The sequence below is a fragment of the Oncorhynchus gorbuscha genome, linkage group LG14, assembly GCF_021184085.1.
Source record: "Oncorhynchus gorbuscha isolate QuinsamMale2020 ecotype Even-year linkage group LG14, OgorEven_v1.0, whole genome shotgun sequence".
NCBI classification, from domain to species: Eukaryota; Metazoa; Chordata; class Actinopteri; order Salmoniformes; family Salmonidae; genus Oncorhynchus; species Oncorhynchus gorbuscha.
This window is the reverse complement of record NC_060186.1, coordinates 31564486-31583678: the sequence shown is the minus strand read 5'-3', so window position 1 is coordinate 31583678 and position 19193 is coordinate 31564486. Positions and strand designations below refer to the sequence as shown.

At 43.0% G+C, this 19193-nt stretch overlaps 2 protein-coding genes across 2 annotated transcripts in view; one reads left to right on the top strand and one right to left on the bottom strand.

Annotated features, from left to right (window-relative positions):
* Positions 1–94: 94 nt before the first annotated feature.
* Positions 95–18721, bottom strand: ccdc90b (coiled-coil domain containing 90B). Its single transcript, XM_046297776.1, has 9 exons — positions 18403–18721; positions 6437–6556; positions 6143–6246; positions 5012–5113; positions 4835–4876; positions 1231–1302; positions 1070–1123; positions 743–857; positions 95–518 (listed from the first exon to the last, which is right to left on the bottom strand). The coding sequence occupies exons 1-9, from the start codon at positions 18506–18508 to the stop codon at positions 463–465; spliced, it is 771 nt and encodes a 256-aa protein (XP_046153732.1). The 5' UTR covers positions 18509–18721; the 3' UTR covers positions 95–462.
* The window catches only part of alg8 (ALG8 alpha-1,3-glucosyltransferase), a 32947-nt gene continuing 31111 nt past the window's right edge, over positions 17358–19193 (top strand). Inside the window, exon 1 of the mRNA XM_046297775.1 lies at positions 17358–19014. Within this exon, the coding sequence (XP_046153731.1) occupies positions 18926–19014 (89 nt within the window). The 5' untranslated portion in view covers positions 17358–18925. The remainder of the gene's footprint in view (positions 19015–19193) is intronic.

The following is a 19193-nucleotide window of genomic DNA, read 5'->3' as shown; positions in this document are numbered from 1 at the left end:
GTCCGTGACTGGGCTGGATTTCATCTTGTAGTCCGTGATTGACTGTAGACCCTGCCACATGCCTCTTATGTCTGAGCCATTGAATTGAGATAAATGTGGTTCATTGGGAAAAGTTATTTATTTCCAAGTCATGTGGAATCCATATCCAAATACAGTTCTTGGAAGTATGAGCCATTTGTATAACCTATAGATATAGTGCCTATGAATAGGTTTATTGTACATTGTATCACTCAACAGTTATGTTCAAAATATCCGATTGACTTTGTTTAATAGGTTGATTAATTGATTTTAATGACTCATGCTTGGCCTTAGTCTTAGCTCTCCATGTACTCTAGATTGCCATTTAAAAGTAGAAATACATAAAAGTAGAAATTGAAATTACATGAAACCAACATTGATTTAACCAGTGTGCACCCAGTGGGATCTATGTACAATGCAATCAAACCCCCACAGCAGAGACGGTCACTTCCAAAGGCGGTAAAATCCCAAGGCAATCGCTAGGCAGGCGAAAACGGACGCTACCAAAAAGAAAAGCAGAGGGGGGTATATCATGATCCCACTTAAATTCATACCATATTTCAAAGAATAGTTGAATATGCAGATATGTGTCAACAAGCACATATCTTTAACTCTGCATCGTGGGAAAAGGACCTGTGAGTAAGCATTTCACTGTTAGTCTAGACCTGTTGCGTACGAAGCATGTGACAAATATCATTTGATTTGGCATACAAACACACACTACCTGCAAGGTAGCGGATGGTTTCCAGCTTCAGCGACTCCAGTAGAGTTTTCAGGGAGGCCACCTCTAGATCAATCTTTTTAGTCGTCTCCATTGTTTCGTGGTCAATGACTGCATTCTGAGGAGAACATTAACATAGGGAATCATATTACTATACTCATATCGCTGGTTTCACAGGCATGGTATAAGCCTAGTCCTGGACTAAAATGTGCTTCTTAATACAGGACTAGGCTTAATCTGTTTCTGGGAATCCGCCCCATAAAGAAATGCAGCTGTTATAGCCTGTGGTGGGAGTATAGAAATATCATCATGGACAAGATGGCATTTTACCTTCCTGTGGTACTCTGTGCTGTTCTCCATAAGTTTCTTCTCCTGCTCAGTAAACTGACAAAGAGACAGATGCCCAGTGAGAAAGAGAAAGCATGTGGCAGAATGTCAATTCAAGGTCTCAGGAGTAATAATCAATCACACGCGTATGCGCTCGCACACACCATGTCAGTGACCCTGCTCCTCTCCAGGTTGATGTCCAGCTTGGCCTCAGCTCGGACCTTCTTACTCTCCTCCTGAAGTGAAAACAGGATACACAAGTTATTGTAGCATCCCAAAAGGCAACTTATTCTCTTTTATAGTGCACAACGTTTGACCAGGGCCCAAAAGCAGTGCACTATGTAGGGAATAGGGTGCCATTTTGGATGTATCCACACAAGTCACATGATGTACTTACAGAGTGAGAAACCACTGAGCTATCTGATAAACTACTGATAAACTATTACATTATTCATAAGTTATAGTTTAACAATAAACAGATGAAATGATAACTCAGAATTACATAGAACATACAGTAATAATATAGTGAATGAATTACATTTTATTTTCATGTCAAATCACCAATTGGCAACCCATCCCTTATGGGATTAATTGACACAAACAAACATTACAATAATTCTTTGCGCATCACATAAAGAGAGAAATGTAAGGTAAAAATCAATACATAATAGTAAATAAGGTTATCCAAACAAATATATACATAGAGCAGTAAAAGAATACACACAACACAACCGTTCAAAAGTTTGGGGTCACTTAGAAAAGTAAAAAAAAGTCCATAAAAATAACATCAAATTGAACAGAAATACAGTGGAGACATTTATTGTTGTAAATTACTATTGTAGCTAGAAACGGCAGATTTTTAATGGAATGTCTACATAGACGTACAGAGACCCATTATCAGCAACCATCACTCCTGTGTTCCAATGGCACGTTGTGTTAGCTAATCCAGGTTTATCATTTTAAAAGGCTGATTTATCATCAGAAAACCCTTTTGCAATTTTTCGTTATGTTAGTACAGCTGAATTTTTTTCTTCTGATTTAAAGAAGCAATAAAACTGGCCTTCTTTAGACTAGTTGAGTATGTGGAGCATCAGCATTTGTGGGCTCGATTACAGGCTCAAAATGACCAGAAACAAAGAACTTTCTTCTGAAACTCGTCAGTCTATTCTTGTTCTGAGAAATGAAGGCTATACCATGTGAGAAATAGGCAAGAAACTGAAGATCTTGTACAACACTGCGTACAACTCCCTTCACAGAACAATGCAAACTGGCTCTAACCTGAATAGAAAGAGTAGTGGGAGGCCCTTGGTGCCATACAGAGGAAAAGTACATTAGTGTCTAGTTTGAGAAACAGATGCCTCACAAATCCTCAACTGACAGCTTCATTAAATAGTACCCGCAAAACACCAGGCTCAATGTCAACAGTGAAGATGCAACTCCGGAATGCTGGCCGCCTAGGCAGAGTTGCAAAGAAAAAGCCATATCTCAGATTGGCCAATAAAAAGAAAAGATTAAGATGGGCAAAAGAACAGACACTGGACAGAGGAACTCTACCTAGATGGCCAGCGTCTCAGGGTTGCTTCTTCACGGTTGATGTTGAGACTGGTGTTTTGCGGGTACTATTTAATGAAGCTGCCAGTTGAAGACTTGTGAGGCATCTGTTTCACATGGAATTGCCTTCATTTCTCAAAACAAGAATAGACTGACGAGTTTCAGAAGTAAGTTCTATGTTTCTGGCCATTTTGAGCCTGTAGTCGAACCCACAGATAAAGGCCAGTTTTATTGCTTCTTTAATCAGGACAACAGTTTTCAGCTGTGCTGACATAATTGCAAAAGGGTTTTCTAATGATCAATCAGCTTTTTAAAATGACACATTTGGATTAGCTAACACAATTGTTGCTGATAATGGGCCTCTGTAGATATTCCATTAAAAAATCTTCCGTTTACAGTTGCAATAGTCATTTACAACATTAACAATGTCTACACTGTATTGATGTTATTTTAATGGACAAAAAAGTGCTTTTCTTTTAAAAACAAGGACATTTCTAAGTGACCCTAAACTTTTGAATGGTAGTGTACATGCATAACATAGAGATAAATAAATACATAAAGAAACAGAAGGCATTTGAACCCAGTCTAGCACAAAGAGAAGATTCATGTGGGAGACAAGCCTATACACAATCTACATACACACGTGCCATTTACGACATAGAAGCTAAATATTTTTTATAATTATAGGTAGACATAAAAATGTCTACCTATAATAGATGTCTACCTTTTATTCCAGGCTTTATCTAAATATTTTGCAAACGGAAATATACAATGGATAAAAAAACATTTCAGTTTCTCATCGTTCAGCCACATAATGCCAGGGTATATCTGGTGGTCTTTCTGGAATAAGAGCAAGTGTATATCTTGGTAGAAAAGGCAATAGAGGATAAAATCAGTTTCATTCTCTATTTCATCAAGGTTCCAATAGTTAGTCTTTCCTCTTCCATTTCACCACAATTACCAACCTTTTTCAATAAGCAGAGGAAATACCCCTGATCTGACCTGTTTCAATACGCAGAGAAAATATCCCTGATCTGACCTGTTTCAATACGCAGAGAAAATATCCCTGATCTGACCTGTTTCAATACGCAGAGAAAATATCCCTGATCTGACCTGTTTCAATACGCAGAGAAAATATCCCTGATCTGACCTGTTTCAATACGCAGAGGAAATATCCCTGATCGGACCTGTTTCAATACGCAGAGACAATATCTCTGATCTTACCTGTGCACATGGCGATCTCTTGCTTTTAGGTAGGTTATACATAATATCACACACACAAATTCACCCTTAATAAAACAAAAGGTTCTCAACTTGGGTTTAAGATTAATCTCCTCCACCCATTCTTTTTCATATTGCATCAACAGTTGTTTTTTTAATCATATCCATGTCTCCCTTAATTTGTTTTTTTGTAAAGATGTTCACAGTCAGACTGTTGAAAAAGGTCAAACATTTCAGTTGTCCATGTTCCCCTATAGATAGATCCCATTGAAAAACTTTACTAGCTCTTCTGGCATTTGGCATATCCAACAGTCTATCCCATAGTCTCACCACACATGCCTTCCATCTCACCGCACAGGGATCCTAGCCCATGTCCCCAGTTATTGCAAGTATAGGTGCAAACTTGTGGACACCAAAAAAGTAATGTACTGCTCTGTTATGGACATGTTCCTTTCTAAAATACCTCTTAGCACCCCACACTCCTGCTGAATAGTCCAGAACAGGACACACACATGTGCCACCAGAGACTCTGGGTTCGCGCTCAGGCTCTGTCGCAGCTGGCCGCGACCGGAAGGTGCGTGGGGCGACCCACATTTGGCCTAGCATTGTCTGGGTTAGGGAGGGTTTAGCCTGTAGGGATATCCTTGTCTCATCGCGCACCAGCGACTCCTGTGGCGGGCCGGGCGCAGTGCACACTAACCAAGGTCGCCAGGTGCACGGTGTTTCCTCCGACACATTGGTGCGGCTGGCTTCTGGGTTGGATGCGCGCTGTGTTAAGAAGCAGTGCGGCTTGGTTGGGCTGTGTTTCGGAGGACGCATGGCTTTCAACCTTCGTCTCTCCCGAGCCTGTACGGGAGTTGTAGCGATGAGACAAGATGGTAACTACTAACAATTGGATACCACGAAATTGGGGAGAAAAGGGGGTAAAAAAAAAAAAAGGTAACATGTTCATCAATAAAAATAGTATTTTTTTGGCTCTCTGTTATCACTTCTCACCATCAGCCTGTTCCTTATCTGATCCAACTCTGTCTTCATTTTCTGCAGAGAGACATACAGGTTTATGTAGAATGCATATTGTTATTATTATTATTATAGATCCCTAGTGCACTTGTTAGCTCAGGAGAGATAGACAGGCAGTGATTGTGTGGAGGAGGAAAGGGTTTATGTACGTACAGCGTTCTCCGAGCGCAGGTTGGCAAACTCACTCTTCTCCAGGATCACCATGTCTTTCCTGATGGAGTCCAGGTGAGCCATGATCTGCTGCAGCGCAATCTCCTAAACAAGATACACAGGAGAGAGAGAGCGAGAGAAGGGGGGCGGGGGTGTCTTACAACAGAAACAACCTACAAGGGAGTGGTTGAAAGAGGGTGTAATGTGGGGGTGAAGGTTCAGAGTATTGCAATTCCATGGGTGTAACTGAAGCACACACTGTCATACATACCAGCAGTCACAAGTGTAAGTGATAGTCTGGTCTTCTTTAGCTTGGGTAGCAAGCGGGATGCTGTGGGTGTGGTGTGTGTGGTACCTGGTGTGCTGTGTGTGTGGTACCTGGACTGCTGTGAGTGTGGGGTGCGTGGTACCTCGGTTGCTGTGAGTGTGGTAACGGGTGTGGTGTGTGTGCCTGTGGTAACTGGTGTGTGCGTGTGGTACTTGGGCTGCTGTGAGTGTGGTGTGTGTGTGTGGTACCTGGGCTGCTGTGATTGTGGTACCTGGTTTGCTTTGAGTGTGGTACCTGGTTTGCTTTGAGTGTGGTACCTGGGCTGATATGAGTGTGGTACCTGGTGTGGTGTGAGTGTGGTAACTGGGCTGCTGTGAGTGTGGTATCTGGTGTAATGTGGTAACTGGGCCGCTGTGAGTGTGGTGTGTGTGTGTTACCTGGGCTGCTGTGATTGTGGTACCTGGTTTGCTTTGAGTGTGGTACCTGGTTTGCTTTGAGTGTGGTACCTGGGCTGATATGAGTGTGGTACCTGGTGTGGTGTGAGTGTGGTAACTGGGCTGCTGTGAGTGTGGTATCTGGTGTAATGTGGTAACTGGGCCGCTGTGAGTGTGGTGTGTGTGTGTTACCTGGGCTGCTGTGATTGTGGTACCTGGTTTGCTTTGAGTGTGGTAACTGGGCTGCTGTGAGTGCGGTGTGTGGTACCTGGACTACTGTGAGTGTGGTGTGTGTGTGGTACCTGGTGGGCTGTGTTTTGTACCTGGTGTGGTGCGTGTGTGGTACCTGGTGTCCTGTGAGTGTGGGGTACCAGGTGTGCTGTGTGTGGGGTACCTGGTGTGCTGTGAGTGTGGTGTGTTTGTGTGTGGTACCTGGTGTGCTCCAGTCACCATGTCTTTGTACACTATGTCCATGTTGGCTGTTGCCAGAGTCACCAGAGCCGCTACTATGATTTCTGCTTGGCGCTTTTCAAAGCCTGAAAATAGAGAAATCATTAAAGAATTGATCATCAGGATTACAACAGTCCAGTTTCTTTATTACACTGTGGATCAATTATCACCTTATTTGCCTTTCCTGGTCTGAATGTGACTTCCACTTCAGAATAGATTTCAGAAAAGGCAACACAGAAGCAGAGTTACAGATCAAGTCCAAAATGATGCACCCACCATTGCTCTCCAGCTCAATGACCATGGCATGAGAGTCAAAAGTCAGTTTCCTCTGTTCCAGAGGGGTCAGCTCCACTTTCCTCAGGTCGTACGCTGCTACAGGTGTTGCAACGTGGAACTCTGTACAGACAGACAGACAGATGGAGTTGAGTGGCGAGATGATGGCTTTGAGGAGTGTAGCCTTCCTCTGACTTCATCAAGTCAGTATCAGTCAATACTTGTTAAGAACATTAACAAAATGGAAGAAAATGAAAAATTCTACAAGAACCAATATCACTTCCTAACAACACAACCTTATGGAACAATACTTGGGTAGAGTTTCAAAATTCACCGATAAATTGGGCCACATGGAAAACTAAAGGCATAGAAACTGTAAATAACTTTAACAGGAAATACATCTCTTTCGATTACAGAATTAAAAAGTAATTTTGGACTGACAAATATAGATAGTTTAAAATGAAAACTTACATATCACACAATTTTGAAGAGCAACCTTAACATTATGACCAAACCGGCTCCACGTGTGCGCATGGTGAGTTTGTCTATCCCCACCAGACGCGATCAGGACACAGGTTGAAATATCAAAACTAATTCTGAACCAACTATATTAATTTGGGGCCAGGTCGAAACATTCATGGACATTTAGCTAGCTAGCTAGCTTGCTGTTGCTAGTTAATTTGTTCTGGGGTGACTGAAAGATGAACGAGGTCCACACTCCAGTCAGTAGCGGTAACACACCTTAAAGTTTGTTGTCAACCGCCATATAAAGTCCACAGAAGAAGAACTAGGAGAGAAACTAACTTAGTTTCCCTTTTTATCTGTGGATTAATTGTCGTAGTAGAGCCCAATGATTTTGTGTGACTCAAAATGGGTCAAAATTATACGAAGATCCAAGCAAAAAAAAGGACCTTGTACATTTCAGGTAAAATAACAACCCAATGTTTATACATTGACCAGCTGGGGCAAATCTGTGAAGACCTGGGTGTGAGCAGCAAACTACATCCTCGTGAGATTTCTTTTCTCAAGGAGTACAGTACAGTCCTACAGCCACTCACATCCTCTATTGATCTTCATGGAGAAGAAGTGTTTTCTTGGCTTTCTTATCCCAACAACAAGCTTGAAGTCTAAGCTCTCAGAGAAAATACCTCTTGCGACATTCTCTGTACACATCATCACTGCGGTCATTGAGGCTATAGACCGCCGGTTTGAACCTATGCTAAGCACCCATAAAGCAAAAATGGCACCAGCTACAGTGACAAAGTTTCGACTGTGTTGGCACAACCTTGGAAAGAGGGAGGAGATGCAGAGCACATTAGTTCAAGAAACAGCTTCTATGTAGAGAACACACTCCGAAGAGGTTGATGAGGGAGCACAGAATGAGTCTGAGTCAGAATACACTTTTTTTTTTCCGGAGGTGCAACAAATGGGGCCCGTGGCAATGCAGAGGACAAGGTGAGGAAGTACCTCAAAGACAAGTCTTTGGACTCCTTGAAATCGTTTCCCATAGTCCAGAACTTGTTTCTGAAGTACAACACTCCAGTGCCCCAGTTGAGCGTCTTTTCAGCTATGGTGGAAACAGGATGCCTGGTGCTCATCTAGAGCATGTCATTTTGCTGCAATACAACAGCAATTTCTGCCTTCAATCATCTGAGTAGGCTCGCTTCAGAATAGGCCTACTGCAGTGCCATGTCTGATATGTTGGTTTATTGCACCTAGCTCGGACTAAATGTGTAAAAAGAAGAAAAAAAAGAAGAAAAAAATCGACCTATTTCTCATTTTAGTCATTTAGCAGACACTTATCCAGAGCGACTTACAGTAGTGAGTGGAAACATTTTCATACCTTTTTGTACCGGTGTCCCGTGGATAAGTGTTTAGCACCATCTATGTTACTTAAGCCCTTACTTATACCTGGTTTTAACATGTATACTTTGTCCTGCACATTGTGTTTGAGCCCACACTTTTAGACAGGTGTACACGATTAAAAGATGCATTGTGGTCTGACTGTGATCAGATCATATAAGTGTAAATGGACAAGATCAGGATGAAGGACGAATGATAGAGGCAGTTATACAGGGCTTAAATACATTTGTCAATGTTTTGCGATGTGTTCTAATGTGGTTCTGCAATAAATGTTGTTAAATTGGTAATATTTTTTTCTTATGTTTTACAGGTGAAGTAATCCAAAAGAAACGGAAAGTAATCAGATTACGTTAGAGTTTAGGTAATCCAAAAGTTACGTTACTGATTACAATTTTAGACAGGTAACTAACGGATTACATTTAAAAAGTAACCTACCCAACCCTGTTGACAGTGAGATCAGTTCAGCACCCTATATTGCAGTCCAGGTGGATGACACCACAGACATATCCTGCAAATGTCAATTAACATTCATAGCACACTATGTCAAAGATAAGGGTGTTATACTGAAGAAAAATAAGTGCAAAATGCAACAATTTTGAAGATTGAGTTACAGTTCATATTAGGAAATCAGAAATGTTTTATAAATTCATTAAGCCCTAATCTATGGATTTCACAAGACTGGAAATACAAATACAGGAACTGGAACACTGTTGTCATACACGTCGATTCAGAGCATCCCAAAAATGCTCAATGGGTGACACGTCTGGTGAGTATGCAGGCCATGGAAGAACTGGGACGCTTCCAGGAATTGTGTACAGATCCTTGCGACAAGGGGACATGCATTATCATGCTGAAACATGAGGTGATGGCGGCAGATGAATGGCACGTCAATGGGCCTCAGTCTCGTCACGGTATCCCTGTGCATTCAAATTGATAAAATGCAATTGTGTTCATTGTCCGTAGCTTATGTCTGCCCATCCCATAGCCCCACCACCATTGGGCACTCTGGTCACAACGTTGACGACAGCAAACCCGCTCAGCCACACGACGCCATACACGTGGTCTGTGGTCGTGAGGTCGGTTGGACATACTGCGAAATTCTCCAAAACGACGTAGGCGGCTTATGGTAGAGCAGTGAACATTAAATTCTGGCAATAGCTCCGGTGGACATTCCTGCAGTCAGCATGCCAATTGCACACTCCCTCAACTTGATATCTGTCGCATTATTTTGCATGACAAAACTGCACATTTTAGAGTCGCTTTTTATTGTGCCCAGCACAAGCTGCACCTGTGCAGATCACTGTTTAATCCGCATCTTGATATGGCCTCCTGGACAGATACCGACAGCTGTACTTTGAAATACTCAATGGAATCATACTACACATAACCCAGAGGTTTGCTGAACGTGAAGAGCCTCAACTTTTTACGTGTTCTTGATCATGGTTCATTTCCAGAGTACTCAAAACAAGAGGGGTTTCCTGACAGAGAACTCACTCCGCTGTTCCAGACGTACCCTTTTTTGACAAGAGGTTGGAAAATGAGCTGCCGGTAGTCTATGCTGATGAGGTGAGCTGCTGCAATCAATTGTGAAAAAGGACCTGAATGGGTGCTTCTCCCTATAATTAGCCTACAACGTGTCAAAGTGCATTGCGGTTGCATTTCCCATTAAACTAATCTTGCTGCGTCGGACACACGGTTCTTGGTTTCAATGGCTCATTATGTAAGTATATCAATCTCGAAAGGCCATGAAGTAGGTACAGGAGCAAGGTGAATTTTACAATCAAATAGGAAATCACCATCATAACCTAAACCTACTAGTGAAAAAGGAACTGTAACTAGTCAACCGTGAACACCATGTAAACTAGTGGTCTGTACTGTAATAGATTATTCTAACTATAGTTGATTGTTGAAGATGCAGAATGCTGTGTGCGGTGGATTGACAGGGGTGTCCTGTACAAATGAGCAATGCCAGTGGAACTCAGCGACGCAGCCAAATCTATCCCCAAAAAGGTTGAGCGAGATCTGTGGCAAACGTCACAAACCAAGTGACAAGTTCTCAACCAGCACTTTCCATACAACCTGTGTACCACTCACAACATATTTAAAAAGAGTTTGGAAGGGGCCAATGTTCCAGTGGGGATCATTCTGCACAAGTGCATAAAAGCTAAACCAAACAGTCCTCAAGTTCCAGGGGCAGCCACACAGCTCCAGCAGCCTCATGGTGAACATGGCATCAACATGCAGTGTCAGAAACGCTTGTCATTTTATGACGTTGATGTTAAGCTGGAGGAGTGTAAATGTGCCAGCCTTTAGGAGGTCACTAAAGCACAGAGTGCATCCCATGTGTTGTAGTCAGCAAAGGTTCCTGTGCGCACCTCAACAAATCCAGACAACTTTGTGCGGGAGCATCTCTTCCCAAAGTTCCATGGGAACTCAGCAACCACATATGGCAAGGAGAACGAGCAGGTTGCCTACACATGGATGGAGAGTTGTGGGTTTAGTCAGGAGAATAGAGGCACAGTAGTGAGTGACAAGGAGCCATGGCTTTCTGCAAGCCCATTTAGTGTTAAACTCTCAAGAAATTCTAGAAATCAAATGTCCTGTTGTGAGTAAGAAATGTGAGTCTCTGACTAAACTGTTCTCTGGCTAACTAACAGATGTGATGGATGGGGTTCCTCAGCTGCAACCTAATGGAGCTCTTGGGTATTACATGAAGGTGCAAATGGGCATGTTCTGCACAGAACTGGTGAGATGTAAACGGCTTGTCTGGCTCTATCCGAGCAGGTTGTTATTGATGTGCCGTTTGATGTGAAGTTCTGTGCTGATGTTATCTCTAAACTGAAGGTATTCTATTTCACACATGCTGCCAAGGATAGTAGATGAGTTTTAGTTAGGCAGACTAACTCTGTAGTCCAAATATGTTAATCTGTGGTATTTAGGCTCGTGCCTAATACTTGTGTTTTTGAATAGTTCTTATATTTTGACCATTGTAAACCTCTGTCAGCTCTACCTTATTATCCAAGCATAACTCTTGGTTTTTTTGTCTTGCCTTGTACAGCTCTCTTCATACATGTTTATCTAATGCCTACGGATAACTCCTTATGATTTATGAATATATTTTTATTGAACCTTGCATAGCGCTTTCTTTTCATAATGACACTTCATTAACTTATTATGCGAACATACCGTAACTCATCTTACACTTGGAAAATGGTGTTAAATAAACACTGAAATTGCACTTGACATTTTCTTTGTTCCTTAACCTTTTGAAATGAAGGACAAGGAGGCATGTCAAATGGTTTCAAATGTGTTTCCTGTTTGATTCTGGTTTTGGTTTTCAAGTGCACAAATGAAGAAAACAGTGTGGCTGGCACTTGATAAACAGTTGTCTTCCCTCTTGGTGTGTTAGACATTTTGGTGTTGAAGAAAATGTATTGTAAATATATTTAAGAAGGCATGATAGCGGCACCTAGTGGATGCCTGTAATTATCAGAAACATGCAAAGTTACAGTAGATTTCAAATGTAGGAACATACAAATGATTCAGATTAAATTAAATAGTAAAAAAAATATACATTGCATTCAGAAAGTTCAGACCCCTTCCCCTTTTCCACATTTTGTTCAGTTACAGCCTTATTCTAAAATTGATATTTTTTCTCATCAATCTACACACAATACCCCATAATGACAAAGCGAAAACCGTTTTAGAAATGCTTAATTTATTAAAAAGAAAAACTAGAAATACCTTATTTACATAAGTATTCAGAGCCTTTACTATGAGACCCCTGTTTCCATTGATCATCCTTGATGTTTTTACAACTTGATTGGAGTCCACCTGTGGTAAATTCAGTTGATTGGACATATGATTTGGAAAGGCACACCTGTCTATATAAAGGTCCCACAGTTGACAGTGCATGTCAGAACAAAAACTGTAGAGCTCAGAGACAGGATTGTGTCGAGGCACAGATCTGGGGAAGGGTACCAAAAAAAATGTATGCAGCATTGAAGGTCCCCAAGAACACAGTAACCTCAATCATTCTTAAATGGAAGTTTAGAAAGACCAAGACTTCCTAGAGCTGGCCGCCTGACCAAACTGAGCAATCGGGGGAGAAGGGCCTTGGTCAGGGAGGTGACCGAGAGCAGAATGGTCACTCTGATAGAGCTCCAGAGTTCCTCTGTGGAGATGGGAGAACCTTCCAGAAGGACAACCATCTCTGCAGCACTCCACTAATCAGGCTTTTATGGTAGAGCGGCCAGACGGAAGCCACTCCTTAGTAAATGGCACATGACAGCCCGCTTAGAGTTTTCCAAAAGGCACCTAAAGACTCTGACCATGAGAAACAAGATTCTCTGGTCTAATGAAACCAAAATTTGAACGATTTGGCTTGAATATGCCAAGCGTCAAGTCTGGAGGAAACCTGGCACCATCTCTATGGTGAAGCAGGGACTGGGAGACGAGTCAGGATCGAGGGAAAGATGAACGGAGCAAAGTACAGAGAGATCCTTGTTGAAAACCTGCTCCAGAGCGCTCAGGACCTCAGATTGGGGCGAAGGTTCACCTTCCAACAGGATTGGCTTCGGGACAAGTCTCTGAATGTCCTTGAGTGGCCCAGCCTGAGCCCGGACTTGAACCTGATGGAACATCTCTAGAGTGACCTGAAAATAGCGGTGCAGCGACGTTCCCCATCCAACCTGACAGAACTTGAGAGGATCTGCAGAGAATGGCAGAAACTCCCCAAATAGTAGTGTGCCAAGCCTGTAGCGTCATACCCAAGAAAACTTGAGGCCGTAATTGCTGCCAAAGGTGCTTCAACAAAGTACTGAGTAAAGAGTCTGAATACTTATGTAAATGTGATATTTCAGTTGTTTTTGTATACATTTGCAAAAATGTATACAACTTGTTTTTGCTTGGTCATTGAGGGCTATTGTGTGTAGATCGACGAGAGAGAACATTTTTATATATTTTAGAATTAGGCTGTAACCAAATGTGGAAAATGTCAAAGGGTCTAAATACTTTCCAGATGCACTGTACACACACAGTATCTCATGTGGATGAAATGAGTGTATAAAGTTACATTTCAGATGTATGAACATTCTCACTGCTCACTCGGCATCCTCATGGATGATCTCACCCTGCATGTTAACAAGTGCTGCACCGATGCTGAGGACTTTGTCTATTTTGTGTGTCAGGTTGATGAGAAGTGTCTGGAAGAGGATTTTGAACACCTTGGAGTTGTCTGATAACTCTCAACATGAATACGCACATTAGCTATCCTTCTTGTGCTTGTGGCTTCCTTTCTGAGTGAAGGCTGGTATGGCAAGGTTTACCTTCCTCTCATTCAGCAGATCTCGGATGGTGAAGCCCCTGTCTGTCATAATTTCATTGCCAGGCCTAAGGTATTCCAGGAAGCCAGAGTTTTGGGTGATGATCTTGTCACTGCATCTGCCTCCATATGCAGGATAAACTAACATGGGCAATGGCCACCAAATACTGGAGAGTATTGCTGGACTAATAGTGGCTGTATGACTTCCCTCTGGAATCAATGTTGTGTACTTTCTGAAGAGTGGTTTCAGAGCAGTCAATGATGCAAGTGGTGTTGGGGAACTAAGAGAGTGCAACACTACTCCCTGGGACACAACAAAGCGTTCAGCAAGATCACCCTGGAGTAGATTCAGCTTCAGCTTCATCAAGGTTAAGAGTATTTGATCACTGATATGCACTCTGCAGAAATGCTACATGGTCAAAGAAAAGGATGGCCAGTATACAACACTGAGCTAATGTCATTCTTCAGGATGGTATGGGTCAATGGCTCTGCACCACCACATTGGGTTTGTTTGTGGCAGGTGGGCTTGTTGACTGATTCTCTTGATACTTAGCTGTGTTCAGTCAGTGCTGGAACTTCCCATTGAGTATCAGCATCTTTACACTGCGGTGGCATTGGTACACACAGATCAGAGACTGCATCACCAGAGTGGTCTTCATCTGTCAAAAAAAACTAGGCCACAAGTTTAACAAAATAAAATACACAGACAGCCTACTGGTCATGGGTTAGGTTAAAAAAGAAAAGACTTGATAATGTTTAATTTAGGTAGTTACAGACATTTCATGAGCATCACCAGTGGCATGCCAGCAAGGATGGGGTTAATCATGGCATGGGGGAGACATTTTACATTTTACATTTAAGTCATTTAGCAGACGCTCTTATCCAGAGCGACTTACAAATTGGTGCATTCACCTTATGACATCCAGTGGAACAACCACTTTACAATAGTGCATCTAAATATTTTAAGGGGGGGGGGGGGGGTGAGAAGGATTACTTTATCCTATCCTAGGTATTCCTTAAAGAGGTGGGGTTTCAGGTGTCTCCGGAAGGTGGTGATTGACTCCGCTGTCCTGGCGTCGTGAGGGAGTTTGTTCCACCATTGGGGAGCCAGAGCAGCGAACAGTTTTGACTGAGCTGAGCGGGAACTGTACTTCCTCAGTGGTAGGGAGGCGAGCAGGCCAGAGGTGGATGAACGCAGTGCCCTTATTTGGGTGTAGGGCCTGATCAGAGCCTGGAGGTACTGAGGTGCCGTTCCCCTCACAGCTCCGTAGGCAAGCACCATGGTCTTGTAGCGGATGCGAGCTTCAACTGGAAGCCAGTGGAGAGAGCGGAGGAGCGGGGTGACGTGAGAGAACTTGGGAAGGTTGAACACTAGACGGGCTGCGGCGTTCTGGATGAGTTGTAGGGGTTTAATGGCACAGGCAGGGAGCCCAGCCAACAGCGAGTTGCAGTAATCCAGACGGGAGATGACAAGTGCCTGGATTAGGACCTGCGCCGCTTCCTGTGTGAGGCAGGGTCGTACTCTGCGGATGTTGTAGAGCATGAACCTACAGGAACGGGCCACCGCCTTGATGTTAGTTGAGAACGACAGTTTGTTGTCCAGGATCACGCCAAGGTTCTTAGCGCTCTGGGAGGAGGACACAATGGAGTTGTCAACCGTGATGGCGAGATCATGGAACGGGCAGTCCTTCCCGGGAGGAAGAGCAGCTCCGTCTTGCCGAAGTTCAGCTTGAGGTGGTGATCCGTCATCCACACTGATATGTCTGCCAGACATGCAGAGATGCGATTCGCCACCTGGTCATCAGAAGGGGGAAAGGAGAAGATTAATTGTGTGTCGTCTGCATAGCAATGATAGGAGAGACCATGTGAGGTTATGACAGAGCCAAGTGACTTGGTGTATAGCGAGAATAGGAGAGGGCCTAGAACAGAGCCCTGGGGGACACCAGTGGTGAGAGCGCGTGGTGAGGAGACAGATTCTCGCCACGCCACCTGGTAGGAGCGACCTGTCAGGTAGGACGCAATCCAAGCGTGGGCCGCGCCGGAGATGCCCAACTCGGAGAGGGTGGAGAGGAGGATCTGATGGTTCACAGTATCGAAGGCAGCCGATAGGTCTAGAAGGATGAGAGCAGAGGAGAGAGAGTTAGCTTTAGCGGTGCGGAGCGCCTCCGTGATACAGAGAAGAGCAGTCTCAGTTGAATGACTAGTCTTGAAACCTGACTGATTTGGATCAAGAAGGTCATTCTGAGAGAGATAGCGGGAGAGCTGACCAAGGACGGCACGTTCAAGAGTTTTGGAGAGAAAAGAAAGAAGGGATACTGGTCTGTAGTTGTTGACATCGGAGGGATCGAGTGTAGGTTTTTTCAGAAGGGGTGCAACTCTCGCTCTCTTGAAGACGGAAGGGACGTAGCCAGCGGTCAGGGATAAGTTGATGAGCGAGGTGAGGTAAGGGAGAAGGTCTCCGGAAATGGTCTGGAGAAGAGAGGAGGGGATAGGGTCGAGCGGGCAGGTTGTTGGGCGGCCGGCCGTCACAAGACGCGAGATTTCATCTGGAAAGAGAGGGGAGAAAGAGGTCAGAGCACAGGGTAGGGCAGTGTGAGCAGAACCAGCGGTGTTGTTTGACTTAGCAAACGAGGATCGGATGTCGTCGATCTTCTTTTCAAAATGGTTGACGAGACAAATGTCGAATGACGAATGTCAAATGACGAGAATGGTTGAGACATTGTCAGACAGAGGTTTTGAATAGCTAACAATATAGGGACTAACTCGGTTAGACAAACTTGTTCTCAACTAGCCTAACTGGTTATATATATATATTGTTTTTTAACTAGCTAGACTAGTAAGCAAGCAACACTGTATCAGTTGGGTTGCCCTCAAGCTAGCTAATTGAGTTAGCTAGGCAACAATTATATAGCTACAGTCTGTTAAGACTTAGGAGTCTTAATATAGCTAAGCTAGCTAGTTAAGTTAGCTAACTAACTCCTGCCTGATTCAGGACACCCTATCTGTGATAATAGCTAGCAAGTAGCAGCTAGCTAACAACTACCTGTATGTGTTGATGACCTGGTGAGATGTCACTTTCTGGTCTGTACTGGAGTATCATAGCCCAGCCACTTCTCAGGGAAGGGATGCTCTTCAGTTGGCCTCTTGTCCACGAAGTGATAGGAACAGACGTTGGGTCAGTTTGGTGGTTTCTTCAAGTTCAATGCTTTGAGCCAAAACAAAAGAGACTCATCCTCCTTAGGAGTTGGGTGCAAATCAAAAGGCACCTAACAACTGCACTCACTCAAAAAAAAAACACTCCTCCATGAACAGCTTCCATTTATGCCAGTTATTGTGGAATCCCCTTACCGAACATAAAATGCCAGTTTTGCAAGAGTTCATGTTTGGGAAGTTGTGAGAAGCGATAGCGATTTAGATTGCAATTTGCTTTATCTTGATCAGGTCGCAGTTGCAAATGAGAACTTGTTCTCAACTAGCCTACCTGGTGAAATAAAACAAAACAAATAAATAGTGAGCTAGCTAGCTTCGAACTATTGGCCGGAAGTGCTTAAGTCCCCCATAAAAAAAAATACAGACCCCACCCATATTTCTGTTAAATTAGGTAAATAAAGTCTGGATGTTGTAGACGGAGCTAGAAAGTTGGCTGTCAGAAGTATTACTATGTAAACTTACTGTCTGCATATTTCAAGACATGGCCTATGGGGGTGTAGTGAGATACCCAATGGGTTGGACAAAAAAAAGTATACTAAAACCGTAGAAATCTATCAACCCACCATCATTAACACAATGGAAAATCTTATGATTTGTTTTTATTTTTTAATTGAAAGTGCGTGGGCTATGGAGTGAAACAAAATGGTGCAGTTTCAGGCCAAGTGGTGGAAAGTGATGTGGGGGCTGGAGATGTGTGGTGTGTGCTAGTTGATGTATGATGTTGTCGTTTGTTTTGTATTGTTTATAAAATCTTACAAAAAACATTTATGGGCATTTTTACAAGCATTGAATAATAACGACTCAATGTAGTCATTTGTAGCCCAGCTAGCAATGAGGAATTGGCCCTGAAGCGGCCCTTTTCCGAATGCATCAGGTCTTAGACCGCTGCACCACTCTGGAGCCTCCACCCACAACGTATCAAAATACTATACTACTTAAACAGGAATCTTAAATGTTAATTGTATTTTTTGATCACAGAAACAATGAGAAAATATGGAAAAATAAAGAATGAAAGTAATTAATTATTTGAAGCAGCCCGTGTAATCATCTGCCATAGAGTAGCCTCAATCGGCCCGAGCCCCCAAGTAATATATTTGGGCCAGATAACTGTCACCGGAATCAGCCGGAGCTCAATCCCCGCATCCCAGCCATACGTAATATGCCTAAAGTGGCCCAGATTCGGGCCACGTGACGTCGGCCGAGCCCGACTCTCAGACGGAATCGGTCCAGATCCACTGCGTTAGCTGGGAGGCTAGCTAAACTCCGCCAAAAACGAATCTAATCTAACTAAACGCCTTGCCACTCAACTTCATTGAGCAGTGTGGATTTGAGAATTCTTGGCTAACAAACAGACACACGTTTTGTTAAGGATAATAAACTTGTGCACACCTGTGTAGTAAACAAAAGCTATGCCTGCAATGGTTAATAGCAAAGGAAAGGAGTATACCTAGCCACTTGCACAACTGAATGCATTCATTAAATTGAAATGTGTCTTCCTCATTTAACACAACCCCTCAGCGTTAGTACACATGTATAGAGTAATTACCTGCAAGATTACTACCAAAACGCTTACCTCTCCAACTCTGTGTTCCCCAGTATGTGCCATTGTTTAGATGCCTCTGACAGTGCCGAAATACTGACCGGAAAAGAGTTACACAGTGTCTGTTTACACTGATCATCGCCCCAGACACGGAGACTTTGAAACTCACGGAGCAACAAATTATCTTTTAGTTACAAAACTCTTACGATCTGAGTTGTATTACACATGTGTTATCTATATGTTGAAGTACAAAGTGTGATATCTATCCCACCTCGACTCATACACAGAGGACAAGCAAGCGTTTATGACACCGGATGGTACGTAAGCAGCCTACGAAGTTTTTCTTCAACGTTGCGCAACATTTGACCATTTCCGCGCGGTGACGGTCCATATCTAGCTAACAATTCAATATTTATACTGCACTTCTTTTGCTTTGTTTGTATAATTTAATGTGCTAATTTGACAATGTTATTGCGGAGAGGACCGCGTAACAGAGCCTACCAATACTGTACATCTCAATAAAGTTTATTTTTACAAACACCCCCAAAAAAGTGTCATGGCGACGCCCAGAGCAGACGACTGGAGTTGGTTTCCTGCATTAGCACTCGGCGTTTCTTTCCTGAAATGTATTTTGATAAACGCATAGTAAGTGAAACATTCAAATAATTTATAATAGATTTCTAAACATGCATATTTCAAGGTATCGTACTTGTTCTACTTCGTTGATTAGTTGTGTCGCTAGCTAGCGTTAGCTTGATAACTGCATTGGCAGCTTTGCCACTGTATTGAAAAAGTTATTCAACCATACACGTTTATACACATAA

What these genes read in the sequence shown, in the direction of transcription:
- ccdc90b (XM_046297776.1), bottom strand. Translation starts at nt 18,508, where the DNA reads ATGATCAGTGTAAACAGACACTGTGTAACTCTTTTCCGGTCAGTATTT. An exon ending in TGGTGACTGGAGCACACCAG is followed by an intron (nt 5,114 to 6,142) that starts GTACCACACACA and finishes TATCTTGTTTAG; the next exon opens with GAGATTGCGCTGCAGCAGAT. An exon ending in ACCTGCGCTCGGAGAACGCT is followed by an intron (nt 4,877 to 5,011) that starts GTACGTACATAA and finishes GTCTCTCTGCAG; the next exon opens with AAAATGAAGACAGAGTTGGA.